The sequence below is a fragment of the Corylus avellana genome, chromosome ca5, assembly GCF_901000735.1.
Source record: "Corylus avellana chromosome ca5, CavTom2PMs-1.0".
Classification (NCBI taxonomy): domain Eukaryota; kingdom Viridiplantae; phylum Streptophyta; class Magnoliopsida; order Fagales; family Betulaceae; genus Corylus; species Corylus avellana.
In genome coordinates, this window is record NC_081545.1 from 332,281 (window position 1) to 355,207 (window position 22,927).

Consider the following 22,927-nt stretch of genomic DNA (forward strand, 5'->3'; position numbering starts at 1 on the left):
TGCACCATCGCAGATGATAACTTCATGATCATCGCTTTCCATTTGTTTAAAGCGACTTTTCTATGTTAAAAAAAAAAACAAAGACACTTTCTTCTAACCAATACAAAGATAAGTCACAACGATATATATAAAGCGACTTTTCTCAAGACCACAATAATATTATTATTATTATTATTATTATTATTATTATTATTTTGTGATGGAGTGACCAATTAGAACTAACTAAGAACACAAAAGACAAAGGTGGGGTTTAGTTTAATCAATTCGTAATTGGAAGTATATAAAGATAAATACAATTCAAATTTAATGTCCAAGATTAATAATATTAATGGTTGATGTTAACGGCATGGTCGTCTGCTTCCTAGAACTCCTCATATTAATTTGGTTGTGGGGACCGTTTATCATAATTTTCTACAAAGAACATGATGTGTACATGACTACATGTCGTTTGTCGGAATATTAACGCGGTTAGTCCGCTGACTCGTGAGTCAACCAGGCTTAGTTCACATTAAGTCAATTATTCAATAACGTGTATACGTACCCACCCCAGGAATTAATCAAACCAACCAAGATTTTCAAAAAACGACTCCTGCCCGCCATGCTACCCGTAAACCTATTCTTTCACACAAAATTATATTATATGATATTATATATGTATCTATATTTCTGGAACCCCTTGAATAACATTTTCCAGAACATGAGGTCTTAATTGCAATGGACTTAGCAAGATAATTAAATGCCAAGGTTTGGGTGGGTGGGCGGGTGGGATTTTTCATTCAAAATTTTTTTTTAATGAAACAATTTTTTTAAAAAGATTTGGGTCCCTTCAAGGCCCATTGTCATGACTCAGGGTCAACGCCAATTTATTGACTACCACCTAAACCTATCAGTACTAGGTGGATATGTAGAATGAAACAATTTTTTATATATATAATTTTATTGTTTGAATTGCTAATGATTCGAACAATAAATATGAAAATTTTTTTATGAGAATCAAGTCCCGAAGGATTTACTAATATATCTGATAACGGTACATTCTTTCATTGACCCGATTGGCCACACGACTTAAAGCTTGGACTTGGCCAAGCTTCCCTAGTCACCATGGCAACGGCTAATGGGTGACCTTTTCTAGGGGCAAGTATTGTTCGTTTTTTTCGATATCTCCCTTTAGTCATGAATCATCAGAAAAGTCCAATATTATGCCTTTCGATATGATGTTATTGTGCAAGTCATTACGCAATTTTTAAAATGTTTTTTTTTTAAAAAAAATAAAACAATTATCAATTATATTTTTGTCATCTTTTGCCTTAAAGAAAGACATTGAAATTTCAATAATAATTTACGATTTGCTTGATATTTTAGTCATTGAATCTTACTAATTACCTCCCCATGTTGTTATCCCTTATTATTTTTTTTTTTAGTATTAATATTGTTCATGCTTTAGCAAAAGGGATAAATAATTAAAAAAAAATGAATACGACATTTAATTTTAATCATGAGGATCAATGATACCTATAGACTGGAATTTTGGTTGGAAAAAAAAGGTTGCGAGAGGGTTGTTTGTTAACCCTTTTCCCTGCCCTCCCTTCAATATTATTCACTTAAAAAAAAAAAAAAAAAAAATCAATATCAAAATATTCTCACTTTTTATATCACATTATTCACTTTTTATATCACATAATTTATTTTTTATCACTATTCAAATAAAAAAAATTACTACAAAACAAATTTTTTCACTTTTAAATACCATTTTTTTTTTGTTTTTTACTTTTTTATACTATCATTATTCTCTTCTCTATTTTTTTTTTTTTTTTCACCAAAGCCATGGACAATACCAGGAGAAGCAGTGGCGGAGCCACATTACCCTTTGGGGGTGCCGATTTAAATTTTTTTTTTTTTAGACCCTCAAAATAAAATAAATAAATAAATAAATAAAAATTTATTTTTACAATTTTACCAACATACCCATTACTCAAGACACAACAACCTCTCTCTTGCACCCCCATTAACCCACGGCAACCCTTCTTCCGCACCCAAAAAAAAAAAAAAAAGTTCTAAGGCGCTCTCTCTCATACTCTCTCTAGTCTCTTCGTTCTCTGTTCTTTTTATCACAAATTCACATGTACTCCTGGTCTCCTCCTCCCTGGCTTCTTAGTCGCTTTTATAGTCTTATGTTACAGTTTTTCTTGCAAATAGTTTAGTTCTTTATATTGAAAGGGAAATTGCTGAGAGCTTCGATTTAGATTTGATATTTGAAGATTTTGTACTTCTAAGAGACCATAAAGTGCAGTTTTAGACACTTTTTTTTTTTTTGTATTTCTGTCTTTTAGATATAGTGTCGACATGTTACATTTTTAATATATCAATTTGAGTACATATTTATGAACTTTTATAGATATTTTTTGTGATACATATATTGTGTGAATTATCAAATTTTTAGGGTGAAAAAATTTTTAAAACGCTAAAAAAATTTTAGCGACACCTCCAATATAAAATCGCTGGCTCTGCCACTGGGGAGAAGAGGGAGGGGGTTAACAAACAACCCCCTAGATTTTTTGTTTTTTTTGGTTGATATCCAAACGTTTATCGTGTTAAACCAATTATGTGAACAAAAGTTGTCCATGTGTTAGTCTAGCGAATAAAACAAAAATACCATATTTGAATTGACTTGATTTGATTGATTTAATTTTATGAATAGATTGGTGCAATGTCCTGGATTTGTGTTAGTTAGTATTATTATATTTATCAAGTGAGTTGTAATTAAATTTAATTATTTGATAATAATATTGAAAAAGTATTATGTGTATTGTAACATTAATTTTTTAAAAAATTATAATAAGTCACTAATTCATGCTTAAAAATATTCTTAAACCTAATTTTTAGACAAAGCAGTTATTATGTATGACTTTCTTTGTTTAGTAGAGTTATTATGTATGACCTTCAAATGATAATTGCAAATATTAATTAATCAACATTGGTGTCAGATCGTCAAATGATGGTATGTCAGAATACCCATTTTTCAAAATGTCTTAACTATACTCATTCTAACACAATTTAAGGTCTTGTTACCAAAAAAAAAAAAAAACACATGATTTAAGTTCTTAAATCATGTGTTTTTTTTTTTTCTTTGAATAAGAAAATGTCATAATCTAACTCTTAGGCCACGTTTGCTTTGTGGAATAAGTATTCCAATAAGAAAATGAATAGGTATTACTAGGAATAGAAGATGTTGAAATAGAATAATTATTTCAATTCTTTAGTTTGGTATCAACACATATTTCATAATTGAAATTAAACCAAAATTTTTAAAAAGGCAGTATAATTTCTAATTTTTCCAAAACTAAAAAAAATAAATAAAAAATAAAATTGTGTGTGGCTAACCACCCCAATGGGTGGCCGGCCACCCACAGCAGGAACTGGGGGTGGTTGCGCCACTCCAAAGGGCCACAGCGGGCCACCCTCTACGGCACTTGAGGGTGGCCACAACCACCCCCGATTCTTTCCAGGGTGGCCGATGGCACTGGCCCAGTAGTTGCGCCACCCCCAATTCCTGCTGTGGGTGGCCGGCCACCCTTAAAGTTTTTTTTTTTTTTTTTTTTAATTTGGAAAGAAAAAAAAAAAAAGGTTTTTTGGAAAACTTTGTTCATTTCCTTAGGAATAGATATTTCTCTCATTTTTTAGAGTAGTGGCTATTCATGTGTGTAAGTAATTTTTGCACGAATTCTTGCGAGAGTTGTAAAAAGCCCATTCTATGCCAAAAATCGGCGTCTGAAAAAGGCTCTACTTTGCATGAGTTTGGAATGTGTGCAGAGTTGTACCAATCCAACTGCTTCCATAACCAGAGGAACTCTAGTAACTATTGTTACTATTTAAGGCAATTGGGGGTAGCAAATGGGATTGAGTTGCCATTATTCTGTTTCTGATGAACATATCCTCCATTGAAAATCCCCCCACTCTGTCTTTCTTAGGTAGAGGAGTTTGAACCTGCAGAAAAGTCCGCATGGGTCACGGCCAAGACCGAGCAGGTTATAGTGACCCACGCCTGGGTCTCTGCCGTGACCCACGGGGTCTGGTCAAACTCAAGAGTGGGTCTCTAGTGACCCACGCTGGGTCTCTGCCAGACCCAGTCGTGGGTCAGCTGAGACCCATGACATTTGTGACCCAACATGGGTTAAATTTTTTCTCCAATTTTTGTTCTCCATGTAATTTTCTCCCCTTGGTTCGTATACGTATAGCCGTTATGTCTCTTGGGTATCTCTCAAAAGAGTGTTTCTCTGTAAAATGGGAAGAAGAATATGAAGAAGAATCATAGTATAAAGAAAAAATGAGGTGAAAGTTTACAGATTTGAGTTGAAGAGTAATTCTAGAAGTTTCTCTTGTGTCCCTCCAAGAATGATATGGCTATTCAAATCACAATTTGATCAAAATTCAATAATGATCAATCACAAGCACAATAGTGATTTTAATAGCCACATCATTCTTGGATGGACTCAAGAGGGATACAAGAGGGGATTCTAGCATTACTCCTTGATGACAGAGAAGGAGATAAACATTGGAGCCTATTAACAAGCGCCATTACAGTTTAGAAGAGAGGAGGGGGAAAGATTACTTTTTTTTTTTTCCTACCACATCAGTACGTACACTTTGTTTGTAAAACTCCCTTCGTACTTATAGCATTCCTCATTGTTTTAAGCATAATCTAGTCATCAATACGTGAACCAAACATCAAAGCTCCAACCTTTCTCATCAAAGATCATGACGTAGCGGCAGAATTGGTAATCGAAAGGTTAGGAGCTTCTGCGTCTCTTAACCTAATAAATCAGCACTCAATCCTCAGATTGACACATAACACAACCCGCAGGTTGAAGATAAAATCTATGCAGAGAAGTTTGAAGGGAAAATTCTCAATTCATATATATTGATTCAAGTTGAAAGGTTGGTTCCGAAAATATTATTAGTCCAACTATTTATAGGAAAGAAAACTAAAAAACTATTCTAAGTAAACTTGGCCCTAACATGATTGGCCGAACAATGGCAACTGGCCATTGGTTCCTTAAATCTAGCTGTAGCTTCTTATTGGTTTCGTTAATCGGCAGAAGCTTTTTATTGGTCGTTGGTTGTTGGCAAGGTCGGTTCTGACATTATTCCTTTGTGGCTCTGACATAACTTTGCGGCCTTCAACTGTTCTAACATAAAATTTACGGCCTTTAACTTTGCGGTTTTCCCGACTGTGGTTCTGACATCACTGTCCTTTTGATATTCCGACCCTGATATATTTATGCACTCAGTTCTGACAATATTATTTCGGCACTGGCAGATACTGTTAGATATCAGAATTGAACTTCCCGAGTATTCCTTGGCCAAGGGTGCCTCGGTTCCCGAGTATGCCTCGGTCAAGGGTGCCTCGGTATTTCCTAAGTATTCCTCGATTCTTGATTTCCCGAGACGAGGCTTGATCCTCTGTTCGGCTGAACAGTGTTCAGCAGACTATCCTACATCAGTCTCCCCTTCTTGAAAATAACTTGTCCTCGAGTTAGAATCCTCCGGCGGAAAATATTCAAATTTGTCCATCATATTGAATGTTGAGGAAATGGCTAGGTTCTCTAGAAGATCAACAACATAGGCATTATCATTAATCTTCTTAATAATTTTGCAAGGTTCATACTTTTTATTCCTCATTTTCTAGGAGGGCCCAATTGGTAGACGTCCCTTGCGCAAATATACCATGACTAAATTACCTTCTCGAAAGACTTTAGATCTTCACCCCTTATCTGTTGCTTCTTTGTACTTGGCATAAGTCTTTTCGAGGTGTTGACAAACCTCCTCATGGGTGGACTTCACACATTCTGCCAGGTGTTCAGCTGCTATACTAGCTCCAGGTAACTTGGGTAGATTTGCAAGGTCCACTGCAAGTCTCGGACTTTTTCCAAATACAACATCGAATGGTGCTTTCCCTTTTGACCTGTTTACCATATTGTTGTAAGCAAACTCAGTCTAAGCTAAAGCTAGGTTCCATTGCTTCGGTTTATCTTCGGCGATACAAAGAAGTAAGTTGCCCAACGTTCGGTTCACAATCTCGGTTTGCATGTCCATCTGTGGTTGGCTAGTACTACTAAAATTCAAAGCTGTGTTGAACTGCCTCCATAGTGTTCTCCAAAAATAGGAAAGAAATTTGGTGTCTCGGTCAAAAGTGATTGACCTTGGCGCTTCGTGTAATCCGACTACTTTTCGGAAGAAGAGGTTGGCTATCTGGACAACATCAGATGTTTTCCTACAAGCAACAAAATCTATCCACAATTACCATGATAAAGTCGGCTCCTCTTTGAGTTCTTGGGAGTCCCAAAACAAAATCTATAGACAAATCCTCCCAAAGTGCTTCTGGCATTGGCAATGGCATGTAAAGGCCCGTGTTCTGAGTCTGTCCCTTGGATACTTGGCATATCGGGCATCGTTGCACTATATTACCAACATCTTTCTTCAATTGTGGCCAATAGTACCGGTCCTCAACCAAACTTAAGGTTTTGTCTCGCCCATGATGTCCTCCTAATCCTCCACCGTGCAACTCTTGGATAACCTGCTCTCTGAGCAAACTCCTTGGAATACAGAGTCAGTTGCCTCGGAAAAGATAGCCTTCCTGCATATGCATCTCGAGTACAAGTGTCTCGGTAGTACAACGCTTCCAAATTTCTGTGAAATCTTCATCTGTCTCAAACAGCTCCTTGAGACATTCAAATCCGGTTATGTCTACTTGCAAAGTCACCAACAGGGTAGCTCGGCAACTCAGAGCGTCAACTACCCGGTTTAACTAGCTTGACTTGTGTTTTAGTGAGAAGGTGAATCGTGGAATGTAAGACACCCATCAAGCGTGCACCCAGTTTAGGTTTCTTTGACTGTTGATGAACTTCAGGACTTGATGGTCAGTGTAGAGGATAAACGCATGTTTAATAAAGTAGTGATCCCAGACCTTTAATGCTTTTAAAACACCACAGAGTTCATGTTCATAAGTTGATCGTTTCTGCCTTGTTTCTCCGAGCTTCTCAATGAAAAACTCGACTGGATTTCCTTCTTGAGACAACACCGCCCTAATTCCGACAATTGATGCTTCACATTCGACTTCAAATAGTTTGTCAAAGTCGGGTAAGACTAGGACTGGTGCTATGCACAGCTTCTCTTTGATAATTGCGAAACTCCTTTTAGCTTCTTCACCCCAATGGAATTTGTCTTTCTTCATACACTTGGTGATAGGAGCTACAATGCTGCTGAAGTTTCGGACAAACCTCCGGTAAAAGGTTGCTAACCCGTGAAAGCTTCGGACTTCACCCACTATCCTGGGTGTAGGCCATTCTCAGATAGCTCTCACATTCTCTTCATCAACTCGGATTCCATCTGGACTGACTATAAATCTGAGAAATAATAGTCGGTCCATCATGAAACTACATTCTTCAAGTTGACGTACAAATTGTTTGCACATAGGGTCCCTAGAACCTCCCTTACATGACTTAGATGCTCTTCTGGATTACGGCTATAAATAAGGATATCATCGACATTTTGTGAAAACGTGTGTTGATTAATAAGATAACAATGAGACACGTAAAACTATGCATGTAAAAGACTGATAAGACTAATTGCATCGTATGACATGGTACACCGATACATGCGGTACAAAGGCCATGAGCATACTAAACAGGTTAACTTTATGGTCAAATGTGTGTGTGTGGGTGTGTGGGCTTTGGATCCAATGGTTTCGTGACCAAGGCGCAACCATTCCAAATGGATGGTCACTACAAAACGAACATCATTAGTAGTGTGGGCCACCTGAGGTCGGACTCGGTCGTACCACTAATGTTTTGTACGGTAGCGTGCAATATCCGGGACACCGATGTTGTACTACAGGTTCCACAGGACAGCGCTAACCCTGCTAAGAATAGATAATATCTCGGGTAGACCATACGGTTGAACTATTACTCTTACTCTACATCATATGCATATATTATATCTATATTATATCCATGATAAATTGTCATCTAATAATGTTGCATGTGCTTTATAAATAACTGAGTTCACCATTTAATAACGGGTATGTCATATGCATTTATACTCACTAAGTCGTCGGACTTATCCTTGTATTATTTTCCTTTTTTCTCCATATGTACAACAATGTTGTTATAGATAGTTTAGCAGAAGATGGATATCGTGAAGCATCCGGTTATCTTGAAGGATTTGACCCGGGAGATGCTTAAGGACTTATTGCATGCTTAGGCACACACTCATGGTAACTAGTACTTTTGAGTTACGTTGTAGACTTAAAGCTTTTATGCATGCTTGCATATTAAGGTGTATCATAGATTCATTGTAAAGATGATGACTTGTATAGTGTAATTTCAGCTACTTTGATGTTCCTTGATAGACGCTTTGGTTATAATGATTAATATTTATAGAATCTTTTGTTTTCGCTGTTTAGTATCCTCTGTTTCGAGGAGTAGAGGTCCCTGAGTCTTGTTCCGCGAGCAATAAGGCTGGGAGACGAACAGTGGAATTAATTACTAGTTAATTAATTTTCAGGGCATTATACTTGAAAATAGTGATATGACCCGAGTCTAACCCGGTGGACCGGGTTTGAGGAATTGACTTGAACTCGATGACCTGGTTTAGAAGACCGGTTTTTCTCCGTGTTTGAGAGATTGATTTGAACCAGGTGACCCAGTTTAGAAAACAGGTTTTGGACCGGGTTTGAGAGATTAATTTGAACTTGATGGCCCGATTTAGAAAATCAAGTTTGAAAGATCCGATTTGAACCCGTTGACCTAGTTTGAAAACGGGTATTGGAACGGGTTGGAACACCTTGAATGGATCCGGTTCGGGTTTTGGAATCCAGTAGACCGAACTGGATTTGAGACTCGTTGGGTTGGGTTGAGGTCGAGTGGATCCAAAAAGGTGAGTGGACCAGTGTAATTGAGCCTAAAAGGTTGAAAACCCGTGGACCGATTGAATAAGGTCTGACCCGATGAGATGACCTGGTTTTAACCTGTTGGATCAGCTTGATATTGCTTGGATCCCTTTTTTTTTTGGGATTTGACACGTGGCAGACGGCTAGGGCTGACATGGCGGCCTCTCTGAGGGACATGTTGCAAAGGGAGAGACTGAAGAAGACGCTAGCGCGTGTGGTGCACACGCTAGGCAATTCGGCCACGCACTGTGCATGCACAACATGCGCCAAACCCTAACTGGGGTTTTCTAGTGTGTGAGGCGCGTGAAAGAGACACGCCTAGAGATGTTTGGTGCGTGGACGCGTGTGGGAGATGCTGCCGGCATGTGCTAGCGCTTGTGAGGACTCTCCCGATGCGTGGTGGCCCGTGTCACATCATGGAGGCGCGTAAAGAACTAACAGAACCTTCCTGGGGCGCGTGAGGGTGTGTGGAAGCATGGACAGTTGAGATCTCTTCGTATCAGGACTCGGATGCGTCTGGAGTGGAGCATGTAGTTCCGGCAGTGGCTATGACGGCACGTGGTGACGCCTATAAGACCCGCCAGTTTCTGTTTGTGGAGCGTGAGGCGCGTGCAATGCCGGAATGGGCTGAGATTGCACAGATCCACCAATCTGGGGCTGAGACACCACTATTGGTGGTTATTTGGCCGAGAGGAGTTACAATGGTGGCGCAATTGGCTCGGGTAGGGACTGCCGGAGGGGAGTGGAGGAGCGATGGAGGGCCGATGGCGGCGGATCTTCCATAGATCTGTAGATCTATGTTTCGCAAGCAAGAATCTGGGATTAATTTTCCCAAATGAGGCTGCGATAAAGGCGTAGAAGAGATTTTGAGCAGAAAACTACTTGACGGCGCGCAAAAGACTGGAATTGGGAGGTCGTCGGAGAGAGCATTGGAAAACGTCAAAGACGTTAATTGCAGGCCACAGAAAGTGGCTCTGATACCATGTTAGAATAATTGAGAGATATAGAAGAGCGAAAGAATAATAGGGAGAGCGGAAGAGCAGAAGCACAAAATTGACTATATTGTATTGTAAACCTAGTAGACTGACAATACATAAGGAAATAAATAACCCTAACATATTCTTAACATGATCAACAAGGCTCTCAAAATACCAATTTCCAAAAAGTGAAAGTTATTTAGTTTTTTAATCTTATATATTCATTTTCCTTCTCTCTCTCATCTACCAAGAACAAAAAAAAAAAAATTAAAGAAAATAATAATAATAATAATATTTAACTAAAGTTGAGGAAGATATAAAGGGTTTGATATTTGGTTCATTTTAAAAGTAACTCTTCAAATTTTAAAAAGTTAGTTTTTCTCTTCAAATTTAACTTTTATTTAAACAACTCAATATGATGCTCTTAGGCAGTCACCTAAGGCCCCACAAGTCAGTTTGTTAAATATAACCCCTAATTAATTATAATTTGCAACAATTTTGAAAAAAGAAATAATGTGCATTATCTCTTCTTTTAGAGATACTTTTAAGGATAAAGTTCATATACCCCTCTCAAACTACCATCCAACTGACAATGTCTCCCTCAAACTATCAAAGCATTGTCAATGTCCCCCAAGGCTAACAAAAAGATAAAAATGTCTATATATATATATATATATATATATATATATATTCCTCAATAAGACAAAAATACCCCTATAAATTTAAAAAAAAATTAAAAGATAATAATAATTTTTTTTTTAAATGGAAATATTTATTTAAAAAAAAAAACATTTTTTTTTTTAAAAAAAATTGTTTTAGAAAACGAAAATTTTTATTTTCTTAAAAGAAATGTGTTAATTTTTAAAAACGAAAATTTTTATTTACAAAAGTTATAAAACAAAACAATAAAATTCAATTTTTATAACCAAAAAAAAAAAATCGAAATTTTTTAATTTTTTATTATAAAAATGATTTTTTTTTTTATTTTAAATTTGCCACCCATTGGAATTATTATTATTTTTCTTTTTTAGTTTTAGGTTTTTTCAAGAAGTTTTAGTGTTTCTTTTTAAAAAAATTATTAAGGGTAGTTTCGTCATTGAGAGGAATATTGGGAGGATATTGACATTTTTTTGTAGTTTTAAGGGACATTGTCACAATTGAATGTTTAGAGGAAGACATTATCAATTTGGTGATAGTTTAAAAGGAGTATATGAACTTTTCCATTAATTATCGTTATAGGCCCAAGAACACAACCATTAATTATCTCTCCCGGCCCGTTGGGGAGACTCTAATTATCATAGAAAATCAACCATAAAGGCATAGGAACCCAACAAAATATAAGTTATCATTTTTGTCAACAAAATATAAGTTCTTCAAAACAACAAAAATTAAATAAATCAACTGTTTTGTGCCTCCCAATGTCGGATAATTATAAGAAAATACTAGAAATTTATGTTTTTGTTGAATAATAAAATTGTTTAGCAAAGTAAAAAGGTTTTTTTTTTTTTTTTTTTTTACAAAAACTTAATTAATAGGATAAATATATTATAAATCTCTGAGTCAACGCTCCAAAACTGTAAAATCCCTAAGTTTTTTTTGTTTTTTTTGTTTGTTTTTGTTTATTTTATTTTATTATTTTATTATTTTATTTTTTTTCCGAATTTTTACTCCATGGATTAGTCGAAATGCCAAATAAATCTCCACTATTAAATTTTCTCAAATTTGTTTAGCGCCCATTAGTTTCAATCAAAAGTCAAAACGCACTGTTTCACCTCACTTTAAAATATTAATTTTTTAAATGTAATTGTACATGAGTTAGCGGAAGCTTTAAGTCATTTTTATGATTTTGTAACCTTCATAGCTTTTGGTTATGATTTTTCAGAGTTGTATGCTCAGTGATGTAAGAGTTTTATACTCGTGAAATTTCATCAATGGAAGTTCTATATATATATAAAATTTAATTTTTTTTTAAATTAAAATTAAAAAAATAAAATTGAAGCGGTGGCTAGCAGTGGGGTTGCCATCCCTGGGGTGGCTTGCGGCCACCCCATAGGTGTTGGGGGGTGGCCAGGGGTGGCAGCCCCACCACTGGCCACCCTTTCAATTTATTTTATTTTATTTTTAAAACTTTTTAGATTTGAATTAATTACGAACAAATTAATATTTTAAAGTGAGGTGAAACGGTGTATTTTGATTGAAACTAACGGGCGTTAAATAAATTTGAGAAAATGTAACAGTGGGAATTTATTTGGCATTTTGATTAACTCATGGAGTAAAAATTTGAAAAAAAAAAAAAAAAAAAAAAATTAGGGATTTTACAATTTTAGCGCGTTGACTCAGAAATTTATAACATATTTACCCTAATTAATAAGCTAATACGAGGCATATGAAAGTATATTAGTCAATTGTTACTAATTATTAATGAAATTTGTCTTTGCTTGTGTAAGTTGAGTGAATTAGATGATCTTATTATAAAGTATAATTGAAAGGTCATTGTTAAATTAGGTTATATTCGGCCTTGTTTGGGAAGCAAGACTTTCCAACTCAAACTCAAATTTTTTCTAAATTCATGTTTGGCAATTTTTTTAAACTCAACTCAACTCAATTCAAAAAATTTCAACTTAACTCAAATATGTTCAACCCAATTAATAAAAATTATAAATAAAGATTGAATAAATAAATTTAGGGTGGCCGGAATACCCTAGGTGGTGGCTGGATCACCCCAAAGAATCTGAGGGTGACCAATCCACCCCCAGGGGAGGATCGGCCTCCCCCAAAAGCTGAAGCTAATGGTGGTGGTCGAGCCACCCCCACCCATCTAATTTGGGGGTGGCAAACCACACCCAAGTAACTGCTAGGGGTGGCTGAACCACCTCCATTATCTTCGGGGTTGGTCAATCCACGCACTAGGGATGGATCGACCTTGCCCAAGTAGCTATTGGGGGTGGTTGAGCTCAACCACCCGCAAGCAGTTTTTGGCCACCCCAAAATCGTTGTTGGGGTTGGCTCGACCACCCCCATTAGTTTCGGGGGTGGCCGATCCACCTCCTAGTAGTGACTCAGCCACCTTTAGATACTTGGGGATGGCTGATCCACCCCTCGGTGGTAGTTTGGCCATTCCTAGGGGTGGTTCAAAATTGCTAATAATTTTTTTTAAAAAAAATAAACTTTTTTTTTTTTAATATTTTAATAATTTTTTTTTAATTATATGTATTTTAATAATTTTTACTTAATTATATCAATTACCATCCAAAGATAATATCAACTCTTTTTTCTCCTCGATATTCACACTAAAAAAAAACTCAAAAATGAATTGATTTCAAAACCAAAAAATGGCATTCTCAACACAAGGTCGATTTTACTATATATATATATATATATATATATATATATATATATATATATTTGTTTCGAGCAAAGCATCTCCAGTAATAAGAGGTATTCTACCTAGTCAAAAAGCACAATTCTCTATTTTAGCTACTCATTTTTTAACACCAACTCCAACAAGTTCTTTATTTTATTAAATATTATTTTTTAATCTTTTTTTTTTTTGATCCGCGACTATTTTTGTATCATCTTGTAAATTGCAATAGAATTGATTTACGCAGCATACCTGTGTGTTATTTTTATTTTTATTTTTTCATTTTTAGTTTGTCAATTATATGCATGCTATTCAATTTTTTTGGGGGAGTTTTTAGTGATTCAAAAGACTTGAATTTGTATCATAAATTCATGAATAGAGAAGTGAGAACAGAGAGAAACGTCGAGGGAGGGAGAGAAGAGAGAGAAACGTTGAGGGAGAGAGAGAAGAGAGAGAAAATAATGTGGAAATAATATTATATTAAACAAATTAGTGTGCTACAGTGAATAACGATATGTAGCAGTTAAGGTATAATAGCCAATATGGAGCTATTCTGTTTGAGCAAAAAAAAGGACAAAAATAGATAAATGTAGCTAATATCTCTCTTTTAGCTACATTGCTGGAGATGCTCACATTGAATCTCGAAAGCGAAAAGAATAATTTTTAAATAAAAATAAAAATAAATTATATTAATTAATATTTAAATATAAACAAATGTCTTATTTAAAAATTATCGCCTCATGCCCCCAAAGAGTTTTGTGCAACCAATCAGAAGATGACACCTAAGCTAAACTTACCAAACGTAAGTGTTTTTTTTTTTTTTTAAAAAAGTCTAACTATACCAGATTATATCACATATGAAATAAAAAATTAATTGTTTTTTTTTTTTTTTTTTTTTTTAAAAGAAACACTCAAAATTGAAGGGGTGGCTAGCTCCCCCAGCCACCCCCAGGCCATGGGAATGGCTTAGCGGCACCCTTTCAATTCTTTTTTTTTTTTTTAATTAATTTTTTAATTTTATTAGAATATAATTTAGTGTGCTTGAGTTTTTGTTTGAAGTATAAGTCTAATGAAATTGGTTGATGTGTTGGCTTCTTATTGATAATACAAAATGTGACTTTTGTGCAACAAGTACACCCAAATCTCTCTCTTTATATGTATATATATATAGCCGGCCTTAACTGAAATTACTCTCCCTATGATGGAGCAAGCAGGGTAGATGTCCTAGAGAATATTTGAGAAGCTGTTTTGGTTTTTCTTCTTAACCAAAAACAGAGTATGACATTCTTATTGATGAGCAAATTACATATGCAGGCTACGAGTTTTGAAACTTTTTCAGTGAAAAAGAAAATGAAGCATTTACAACATTTACAAAAGAAACAAATGAAAAACCATTGACGTGACCGGCAAATTAAACATGATAAAGAGTCAAAGACACAAACAAGCGCAGTGCTCCGGGTTAAATTAGTGATGATAGAGTGGGTAGGAAGGCAGAAGGCACACCACCCCCATAGTCATACGCCAACCACCACGGTACTACTACTACTGCATCAGGTTTTTTCTCTTCTTTCTTCTCTTCCGCCATGCTTACGATATCTGCATACCCGACTTTCTTCCCGATCAACATTGTAAGGTTGACGGTGTCAATTCCCTCCCCTTTCACCTCTATTTGGCTTTTATGCAGGCGAGCACTGGGACGAGTCACTTTAATGCCGTGCCAGACACCGAGTCTCCAGGCCATCTGAGGACGAGATCCTCAGTTGCGAGTTGACCAGGTAACGCTATATACTTTAATATGATCATCTTCCTTGTCGATCATTTTAACGGTTAGAAAAGTTTGATAATGATACATTGTACGTATCTTTAAACCAAATATGCATATAACACAGTTGCAAAGTAATATGTGTAGGGGATGTAACACTAGAAACTGAGGACTAAGATGTAGCTCACACTGAAAGCGAAGCCATACACTAGGCTTCACTACTATCCCGTGGATCACCGCATCTTTCCCGTGGTTCAGCACTTCCGTATGTGCACCACTTTATTTTTGTAATCATATAACTACAACTGAAAAATTGCACTATGAAAAACATGTACATTTTTTAATGTGTCATGTTTGGTATGGTTACAGTTTTTGAATTATATGTTATGTTTGATATGTTTACTTGTTATGATATTGATAATGTAGATAGGTTAACGTTGTTGTTTAGCCGTTTATGAACATGAAGTTGTTGATTACGAAGACCTTCTTATACTTTAAAGTTGCTCATCGCTTAGTGACTTATACTTGAAAATATGTTATCATGTTTAGTCTCTTTATTTTGCATTTAAAGATAAAGCAGTTAGGCTTGTGACTATAATTTTATATGCACATATGTTGAGATTACGTTGTTTTCTAATGGAATGTGATTTTTGTTATTTTAAAGCTTGATTCATTGTAATTTATCTTTTTTTTTTTTTAAAGCTTGGTTAAACATATATTATGCATGTTGGAATTATTTTTTGTCTAATTGATTTTCTCCCTCCATGGTATCTAGTCCGCTTGATAGATTCTGTAATATATATTAATGATGTTTTTCATGTTAAATGTTCATTTATGTAAACTTGAAAGATTTAAATGGTCACTTCACTCAAAATTTTGAGTACATATCGTAGGGACTTATTCATAGGTTATAAAAAATGGGTTAAATACCTTATTCACCCATGCAGTTTAATTTCTTGATTTTTTGACCCATAGAGTTTACTTTTTATCACAGGAAGTTCATCTAGTTTGCTTAAAGACGAAAATAGTTCATCCATCAAAATTCCATCCAAAATTTAACGGAACGCCACGTCAGCACTATTCACGGTTTAACACGTGTCCATATAATTAATTAATTAAAAATTAATTTTTTTTAAAAAAAATTAAAAACAGTAAAAACTTTATGTTTTACTATAAAGGATGCTCCACAATGATCCACCCAAGGTTAGCACAATAAAAAATCAAATATTATACTATTACCTTAAAAACATTCTCTTTTGTCCAATAACATCAATTTCATGACAATTAAAGATCTTGTTTGTATTGCATGTAGAAGTCAAGGGTCAAAATTCAAATTATATAGATAAGATCTATTAAGCAAAAGTTGAACAAATTAAATAAAGATGGTGTGGACTGGAGAGTGAACCAAAATGAGAATTCAAAGTTGAAGAAGAAGAAGAAATTAAACAGTACTCGCCTGTGTCAAGGTTTGCTATAATTGAAACTTCCCCATATCTTGCCTTGTTCCAAATTGAGATTTTAGCAATCAACCCATCATGCTCAAGTCCCAGGAAGTCCCATGAACGAGTTGTGTGTAATTTTCTTCCCTTGTTGAGGAAAATGGACACCACTTTCGGATGCTCTGCATTTGCAATATAGTTTTTATATATATATATATATAGAGAGAGAGAGAGAGAGAGAGGGAGAGATAGAAAGAGAGAGAGAGAGAGAGAGAGTTCTCACTAGCAATCTGAGCTGCTACTTGATAGTCTAATGTTGCAGCAAAGCCATTGATGTGCCTTGTATATGAGTAAAATATGGATTCTTTGGCCATAGCATGACTGCATGAAAAAAGAAGATAAAAACACCCACCTGCATCAAATTATGTAAGGAAAGAAATGAAAGTATACGTACCTTCCCAAGAAGGATCCAGGAAATTCATAGTGAGACTCGGTTGCTCGATTGAAATCAATGGAAGAGGGTTCTTGGCCATGTGAATGAGCTCCAAAGTATACCACATAGGACTACAAGAAGGGATTATATAGTGAAATCATGAACATATTAACCCCAACTACATGGAAAAGTAGTATTTCTTTTTTCTTTTTAATTATTCTATTGGAAGAAAGGTGTAATTAAATAAAATAATGCTTACCGTTTTGTAGGCAAAGGTAGATCTGTGCAGTAGAGAGAATAGAAGAAATGATAGGAGGTAAAGGGCAGGACTTGACATCTCATTGCCTATTTCTTTTGGTAATACTCCTGCGCTTTACCCCTGTTTTCTGCCCCTGGCTTCTTCAATTCAATGGAACTGAAAGTTGCCACTTCTTTGGGGTTGAGCTTTATAAGAAGGGGGGAGGGGAATTGAAGAAGTTGGTAATTAATATCACTTGGCCCCATAATTTATTAATGGATATAAAGAAATTGAAAATGTAGCATTTAGTGGACCCAGATAGAAAATATAGAATTAAATTTGAATTATGTGAAGGTTGCTATCACTATCGGTATAGAAGAGCATGGGGAGGAGGAGGTGCCCAGCAACAGCAAGCTAGCGGCGAAGGATAACATGAGCAGGAAGCGCATACAAAACGTTGGATACGACAACATCGGTCGCCGTTGCTGGGGCCACTCTACCGCATTTCCTTTCTTTCAAGCATCTTTCTTCAGGCAGCTTCCTCTTGGAGAAAAGAAAAAAAAAAAAGAAAAAAAAAGGCCCATGTTTTTGTGGGTGAAGCTGGACAGGGCCTTTCTTAGCCTGCTATGGTTTAGGTCATAGAGCCGGTTGACGCATAGTTTTCTGAAGGAGGACGTGGCACACCTTCCGGGTGATGTTGCGGTGTCCAAGGATGCGTCAGGCTACACATAGAGCAAACAAGAGGATTAGAGTCCCCGGTGGTATTCCGGCAGGAAAACTCCAATGCCAAAGTCAGTAATTTGAGAGAGTGTATAACCAACAAAAAAGTCAGAAAGCAAAAGTTGCGATTACCTTGGAGCTGAGGGGTGACTTGCATTTTATAGGCATGGAATGGAGTTTGATTCCCGTACGTATCAGTTCCCTTATCCCTCAATATCTGTTGTGCAGTTATTTGTGAAGGATTGGGTTTATTAGCTACTCCGTGATCTTAGTAGCCTAAGATCGTGGGATAAGTGATATGGCTTCCGTTTGACGTTAGATAAGGATGTCCGAGTAGTCATCGGTCAGACATGTACAGGTTAGGCGCTCACAACTAATCTACATCCTGATGAGTGTAGATAACCTTTTAAATTTGAATGATAGTCTATCCAGTTTGTATAGGGATAGTTGATATGGTGACAGCTGGTCTAAGTTGTAGACAAACTTTTCAAATGTGGGATAAGATCATCTGTTTTAAATAGACTATGTAGATATCCTTGTTGTGAAATGACCGACCGATCCTCAGCTCTTAACTATTTTACCTCCGATGAGTTGGGTCTCAAACTAAGCGTCCAAGTCCTCATCGGGCTAAGCTGTCCGAGGCCATGTCTAATTGCTGAAATCGGGTTCGGGATCCGTTGGGCCTTGTCTAATTGCTAAGGCATAAGGAGCCTCCTTGGTTGGAGTTGTTCTAGTAGTTTGATATGCCAACAGAACCTCTGGAAGATCCTCAGCCCAATCTCCCTTGCGATCACCAAGTTTTTTCTTCAAAAGTTTGAAGATTGTCTTGTTGGTGATTTCCACTTGCCTGTTTGCTTGAGGATGCCCAGGAGACGAGATGTGGTTTCTTATATGGAGTCATTCAGGTGCCAGGATGTTGGCACATAAGGTAGTCCGAGCAGGTTTTTATTGGCGAAAAATGACTCGGGATTCGATGGAGACGCACTTCAGAAGTAGTAACATGAAACCTCGTTTGTATAAGGTTCCATATACCATGGTAAATCTAACAGCTTTTTTCTTTAGTTGGACTGCCAACTTCTTTTATGATGGGAGAGTTCCTTTTTTAAGATATTCCACCATCTCCTTTTGCCACTTAGGCACTACCTCTATTGCTGAGACCGAAATCACCTCGGTTATGGCAGGTTGTGATAGAATTTGGACTGGTTCTTCAGATTCCCCCATGTGTTCTGTTGTCGATGCTATCCGAGTTCGATGATCCGCTCTCTCGTTCTCTTCCCTTGGGATTTTTACGATACATAATTTTTTGAAGGAATTCTGCAAATCCTATACTTTTGGCAAGTACAGCTTAATCTTGTCTCCCTTGGCTTCGAACTCCTCTCGGATATGTCCGACAATCACTTGAGAGTCGCTTTGTAACTCGAGGAATTTAGCTCCCATCTCAATCCAGCTAGAACTGCTTCGTACTTAGCTTTATTGTTGGTAGTTTTCAACTCCAGCTTCAAGGAACTACGCAATTCTTCACCTTCTGGGGTGATTAGTACCACCCCAGCTCCGCCATGCTTTTTTGTGGATGACCTATCCACGTAAACTACCCAAGTCTCGTCCCTCGGCCATTGTTCTGCGTTTGGCAGATTAGTGAATTTTGCCAAAAAGTCCGCCAACACTTGACCTTTGATGGCATTCCAAGGGAGGAATTTGATGTCAAACTCTCAAAGTTCGATTGCCCAGTTAGCCAATCTACCAGACAAATCTAGCTTGCGAAGCACCTTTTTTGAGTGGGTATTCGGTGAGAACCCTTATAGTGTGAGCTTGGAAGTATGGCCGAAGTTTGCTTGATGCTATAGTAAGAGTGAAGGAGAGTTTCTCCATCTGGGGATATCTCTCATCGGCTTCTCTCAAAGCTCGGTTGATGAAGTATACGGGCTTCTGCACACCCTCCTCTTCTCGGATAAGAGCTGTACTTACCGCCGTTGGAGAGACGGCTAAGTACAGATACAATGATTCTCCAGGGACTGTTCAACTCAGCAGAGGTGGACTAACCAAATACTTCTTTAGCTCCTCAAAGGCTTCTTCATACTCCTCAGACCATTCAAATGCCTTCCTCAAGATTTTGAAAAATGTGAGGCACTTGTTGGTTGACCTAGAGATAAACCGATTACGTGCAACAATCCTACCTGTTAGTTGTTGGAGTTTCTTCGTATTCTTCAGGGACTGCATGTTCAAGACCGCTTAGATCTTTTCTGGATTGGCTTCAATCCCTCGATTTGACACCATATAGCCAAGGAATTTCCCAGAGGAAATTCCAAATGCACACTTTGCAGGATTCAGCTTCATCTCGTACTTCTTCAACTTTTCGAATGTTTTCTGTAGGTCACTTGTATGGTTCTGTGGTAACACGCTTTTGACTAGCATGTCATCCATATAAACTTCCATGTTCCGCCCGATCTGCTCTTGAAATATCTTGTTAACTAGTCTCTGGTAGGTCGCCCCTACATTTTTTAAACCGAAAGGCATGACCTTATATCAGTACAAGCCTCGGTCTATGTTAAATGCAGTTTTCTCCCTATCTTCTAAATGCATGTAGATCTGGTTGTAGCCAGAGAAAGCATCCATGAAGCTGAGCAAGCCATACCAAGATGTTGAATCTACCAACGTGTCAATGCGTGGCAAGGGAAAGCTGTCTTTCGGACAAGCTTTATTAAGGTCGGTGAAGTCTACACACATCCTCCATTTTCCATTGGATTTCTTGACTAACACAACATTGGCCAACCAATTGGGATAGTGTACTTCTTCAATGAATCGAGCTCTAAGTAGCTTCTCCACCTTCTCGGCTATAGCCATATTCCACTCTGGAGCGAACTTCCCTCACTTTTGCTTCACCAGTTTTATACTCGGATCCAATTGAGTTGGTGGAGTATGTCTTCAGGGCTAATGCCCCGCATGTCATTATGTGTCCATGCAAACACTTCTAGATTCTTCCTTAGGAAGGTGACAAGGCTTTCTCGAACCTCCGAGGTGAGTTGAGACCCAATCTTCACTACTTTTCCGTCCGCTACAATCACATCCTCTAACGTTTGGCAGGCTCGCCCTTTAGTTCACCCTCTTTGTTGCTGCTTACAGTGCCGACCGTTAAAGGTTCAGTTTCCAAGGGTTTCTTCAAGGAAGTGTTATAACACTTCTTTGCTGCCATCTAGTCACCTTTGACCTCTCCGACTCTCTCTTCTGTCGGGAACTTCAACTTTAAGTGATAATATGAAGTTGCAGCCTTCAACCTATTCAAGGCTGGCCAACCGATTATTGCATTGTAAGTAGATGATTGGTCGACCACTGAGAAATCTACCATAACAGTTGACTGCTTGGGGATGGTTCCTGCTGTTGAAAGGAGAGAGATGAGCCCGATGGGTTGGACTTGCTCTCCTGCAAATCCGACCAAGGGAGAACCAAACGGCTTGATCCTATCACGATCAATGCCCATTCATTTGAAAACCGGCCAGTAGAGGATATCTGCTGAACTCCCATTGTCTACCAAAATTTGATGGAACGCATGGTTAGCCACAGTCACTGTCACCACCAGTGCATCATCATGGGGTAGTATCAACCCTTTTGCATCCTCTTCAAAGAATGACAGAATCATGGGTTTTCGCTTTGGGGCCTTCGAAGGCCTTTTAAGGAAGATAATCTCTTTGGTCTGCACTCTTCTTGTATGAGCCTTCCTAGCCGAGTTAGACTCTCCTCCACCAGCTATTCCTTCAGAGATGGTAAGAATCTCTCCCTCTACCCTCTTGATTTTGAGGCGGAGGATGAGCATCGCGATCGTTCCTCAGTTCAGCCTGCCGATTTGTCTCGGCTCTCGGCCTCCGAGGGCTTCTCGGTTTCCCTCAAGTAATAAGGGTTCCTGAGGATTTCTTCCTCTATTCCTTTCTCCTGCCAAGAATCTCACCAATCTTCCGTTCTTGTTGAAAGTTTCCATCTCCTGGCGCAGAGATACACACTCCTCGATCAAGTGGCCTCGGTCATTGTGATACTCGCAAAACTTAATCTGGTCTCGCTTTGACAGTTGACCTTTCAATTTTGTTGGCCATCTGAAGGCAGCATCTCTTCTGATCTCTATTAACACCTCGGTCATACTAGTGTTCAATGGAGCAAACTTGCTGAGTTTTCGCTGAGGGTCAGTTCTTGGATAGGGAGTCTTCTTGGCTTGTTGCTTCAGGTTTTTCTCCTCCTTTTCCTGGAGCTCGCCTGTACTACCTTTGTACTACCCCCAGCTTGTTGGGTAGCCTTTCTTGGGACTTCATCAAGGCCCCAACAGTCTCTTCCTAATTGATGTACTCTTCCGCTTTGTTTAAAAACTGACGGAGAGTCACCAATGTAGACTTCTTTGCTAGTTCGGCCATCAGTGGCCCCTTGGCTCTCACCCCGTGCATCAAAGCATTGAGTATCGTTTGCTCACTCGAGCCTTCTACTGCTAATTTCTCCTTGTTGAACCTGAGCATGAAGTCTTTCAAGGACTCATCATTTCCTTGAATAAGAGAAAGTAGGTAAGCCGAGTTCTTCTTTCTCTTTCGGGTGGCTAAGAATTGGCTTAGAAAAAGGCACCCCAAGGATTTGAAGTTATCTACAGACTTGACAGGAAGTCTCGCAAACCATTCTTTGGCTACTCCTGCCAAGGTTAATGGAAACGCCTTGCATGCGATCTTGTCTGGGTTCCCCTGGAGGATGAAATGTGCACGAAGACTTAGGGTCTCCATTGCCGTCCTATTTATCTATACGAGGCATCTTAAACTTGTCAGGCAAAGGGGAAGCTCATAACCCGATTCGTGAAGGGTAGGGGTGGCAAAATGGGTACCTGACACAACCCGATTACGACTCGCAGGTACCCATTAGCTAAACGGGTAATTGGGTCTGACACGATTATGACACGAAAATAATCGGGTAACTCAACACGACCCATTTTACCCGTTTAAAATAACCGAGTCTAATCGGGTAGACCCGACCCGGCCCGGCCCGTCCCGTTAAAACCCTAAACTATAAAATTCAAAAATTCAAAATT

General features: G+C 37.7%; 1 protein-coding gene across 1 annotated transcript; it reads right to left on the reverse strand.

Moving 5' to 3' along the window:
- Positions 1-21,697: 21,697 nt before the first annotated feature.
- LOC132180584 (uncharacterized) lies at positions 21,698-22,625 on the reverse strand. Its single transcript, XM_059593461.1, has 2 exons — positions 22,232-22,625; positions 21,698-22,116 (listed from the first exon to the last, which is right to left on the reverse strand). Exons 1-2 carry the CDS (start codon positions 22,623-22,625, stop codon positions 21,698-21,700), a joined length of 813 nt encoding a protein of 270 aa, XP_059449444.1.
- Positions 22,626-22,927: the final 302 nt, after the last annotated feature.

Coding starts and splice junctions, on each gene's coding strand:
- LOC132180584 (XM_059593461.1), bottom strand. CDS start 22,625: ATGGAGACCCTAAGTCTTCGTGCACATTTCATCCTCCAGGGGAACCCA. Junction 22,117..22,231: donor GTCTACATTGGTGACTCTCC/GTCAGTTTTTAA, acceptor AAGGTAGTACAG/GCGAGCTCCAGGAAAAGGAG.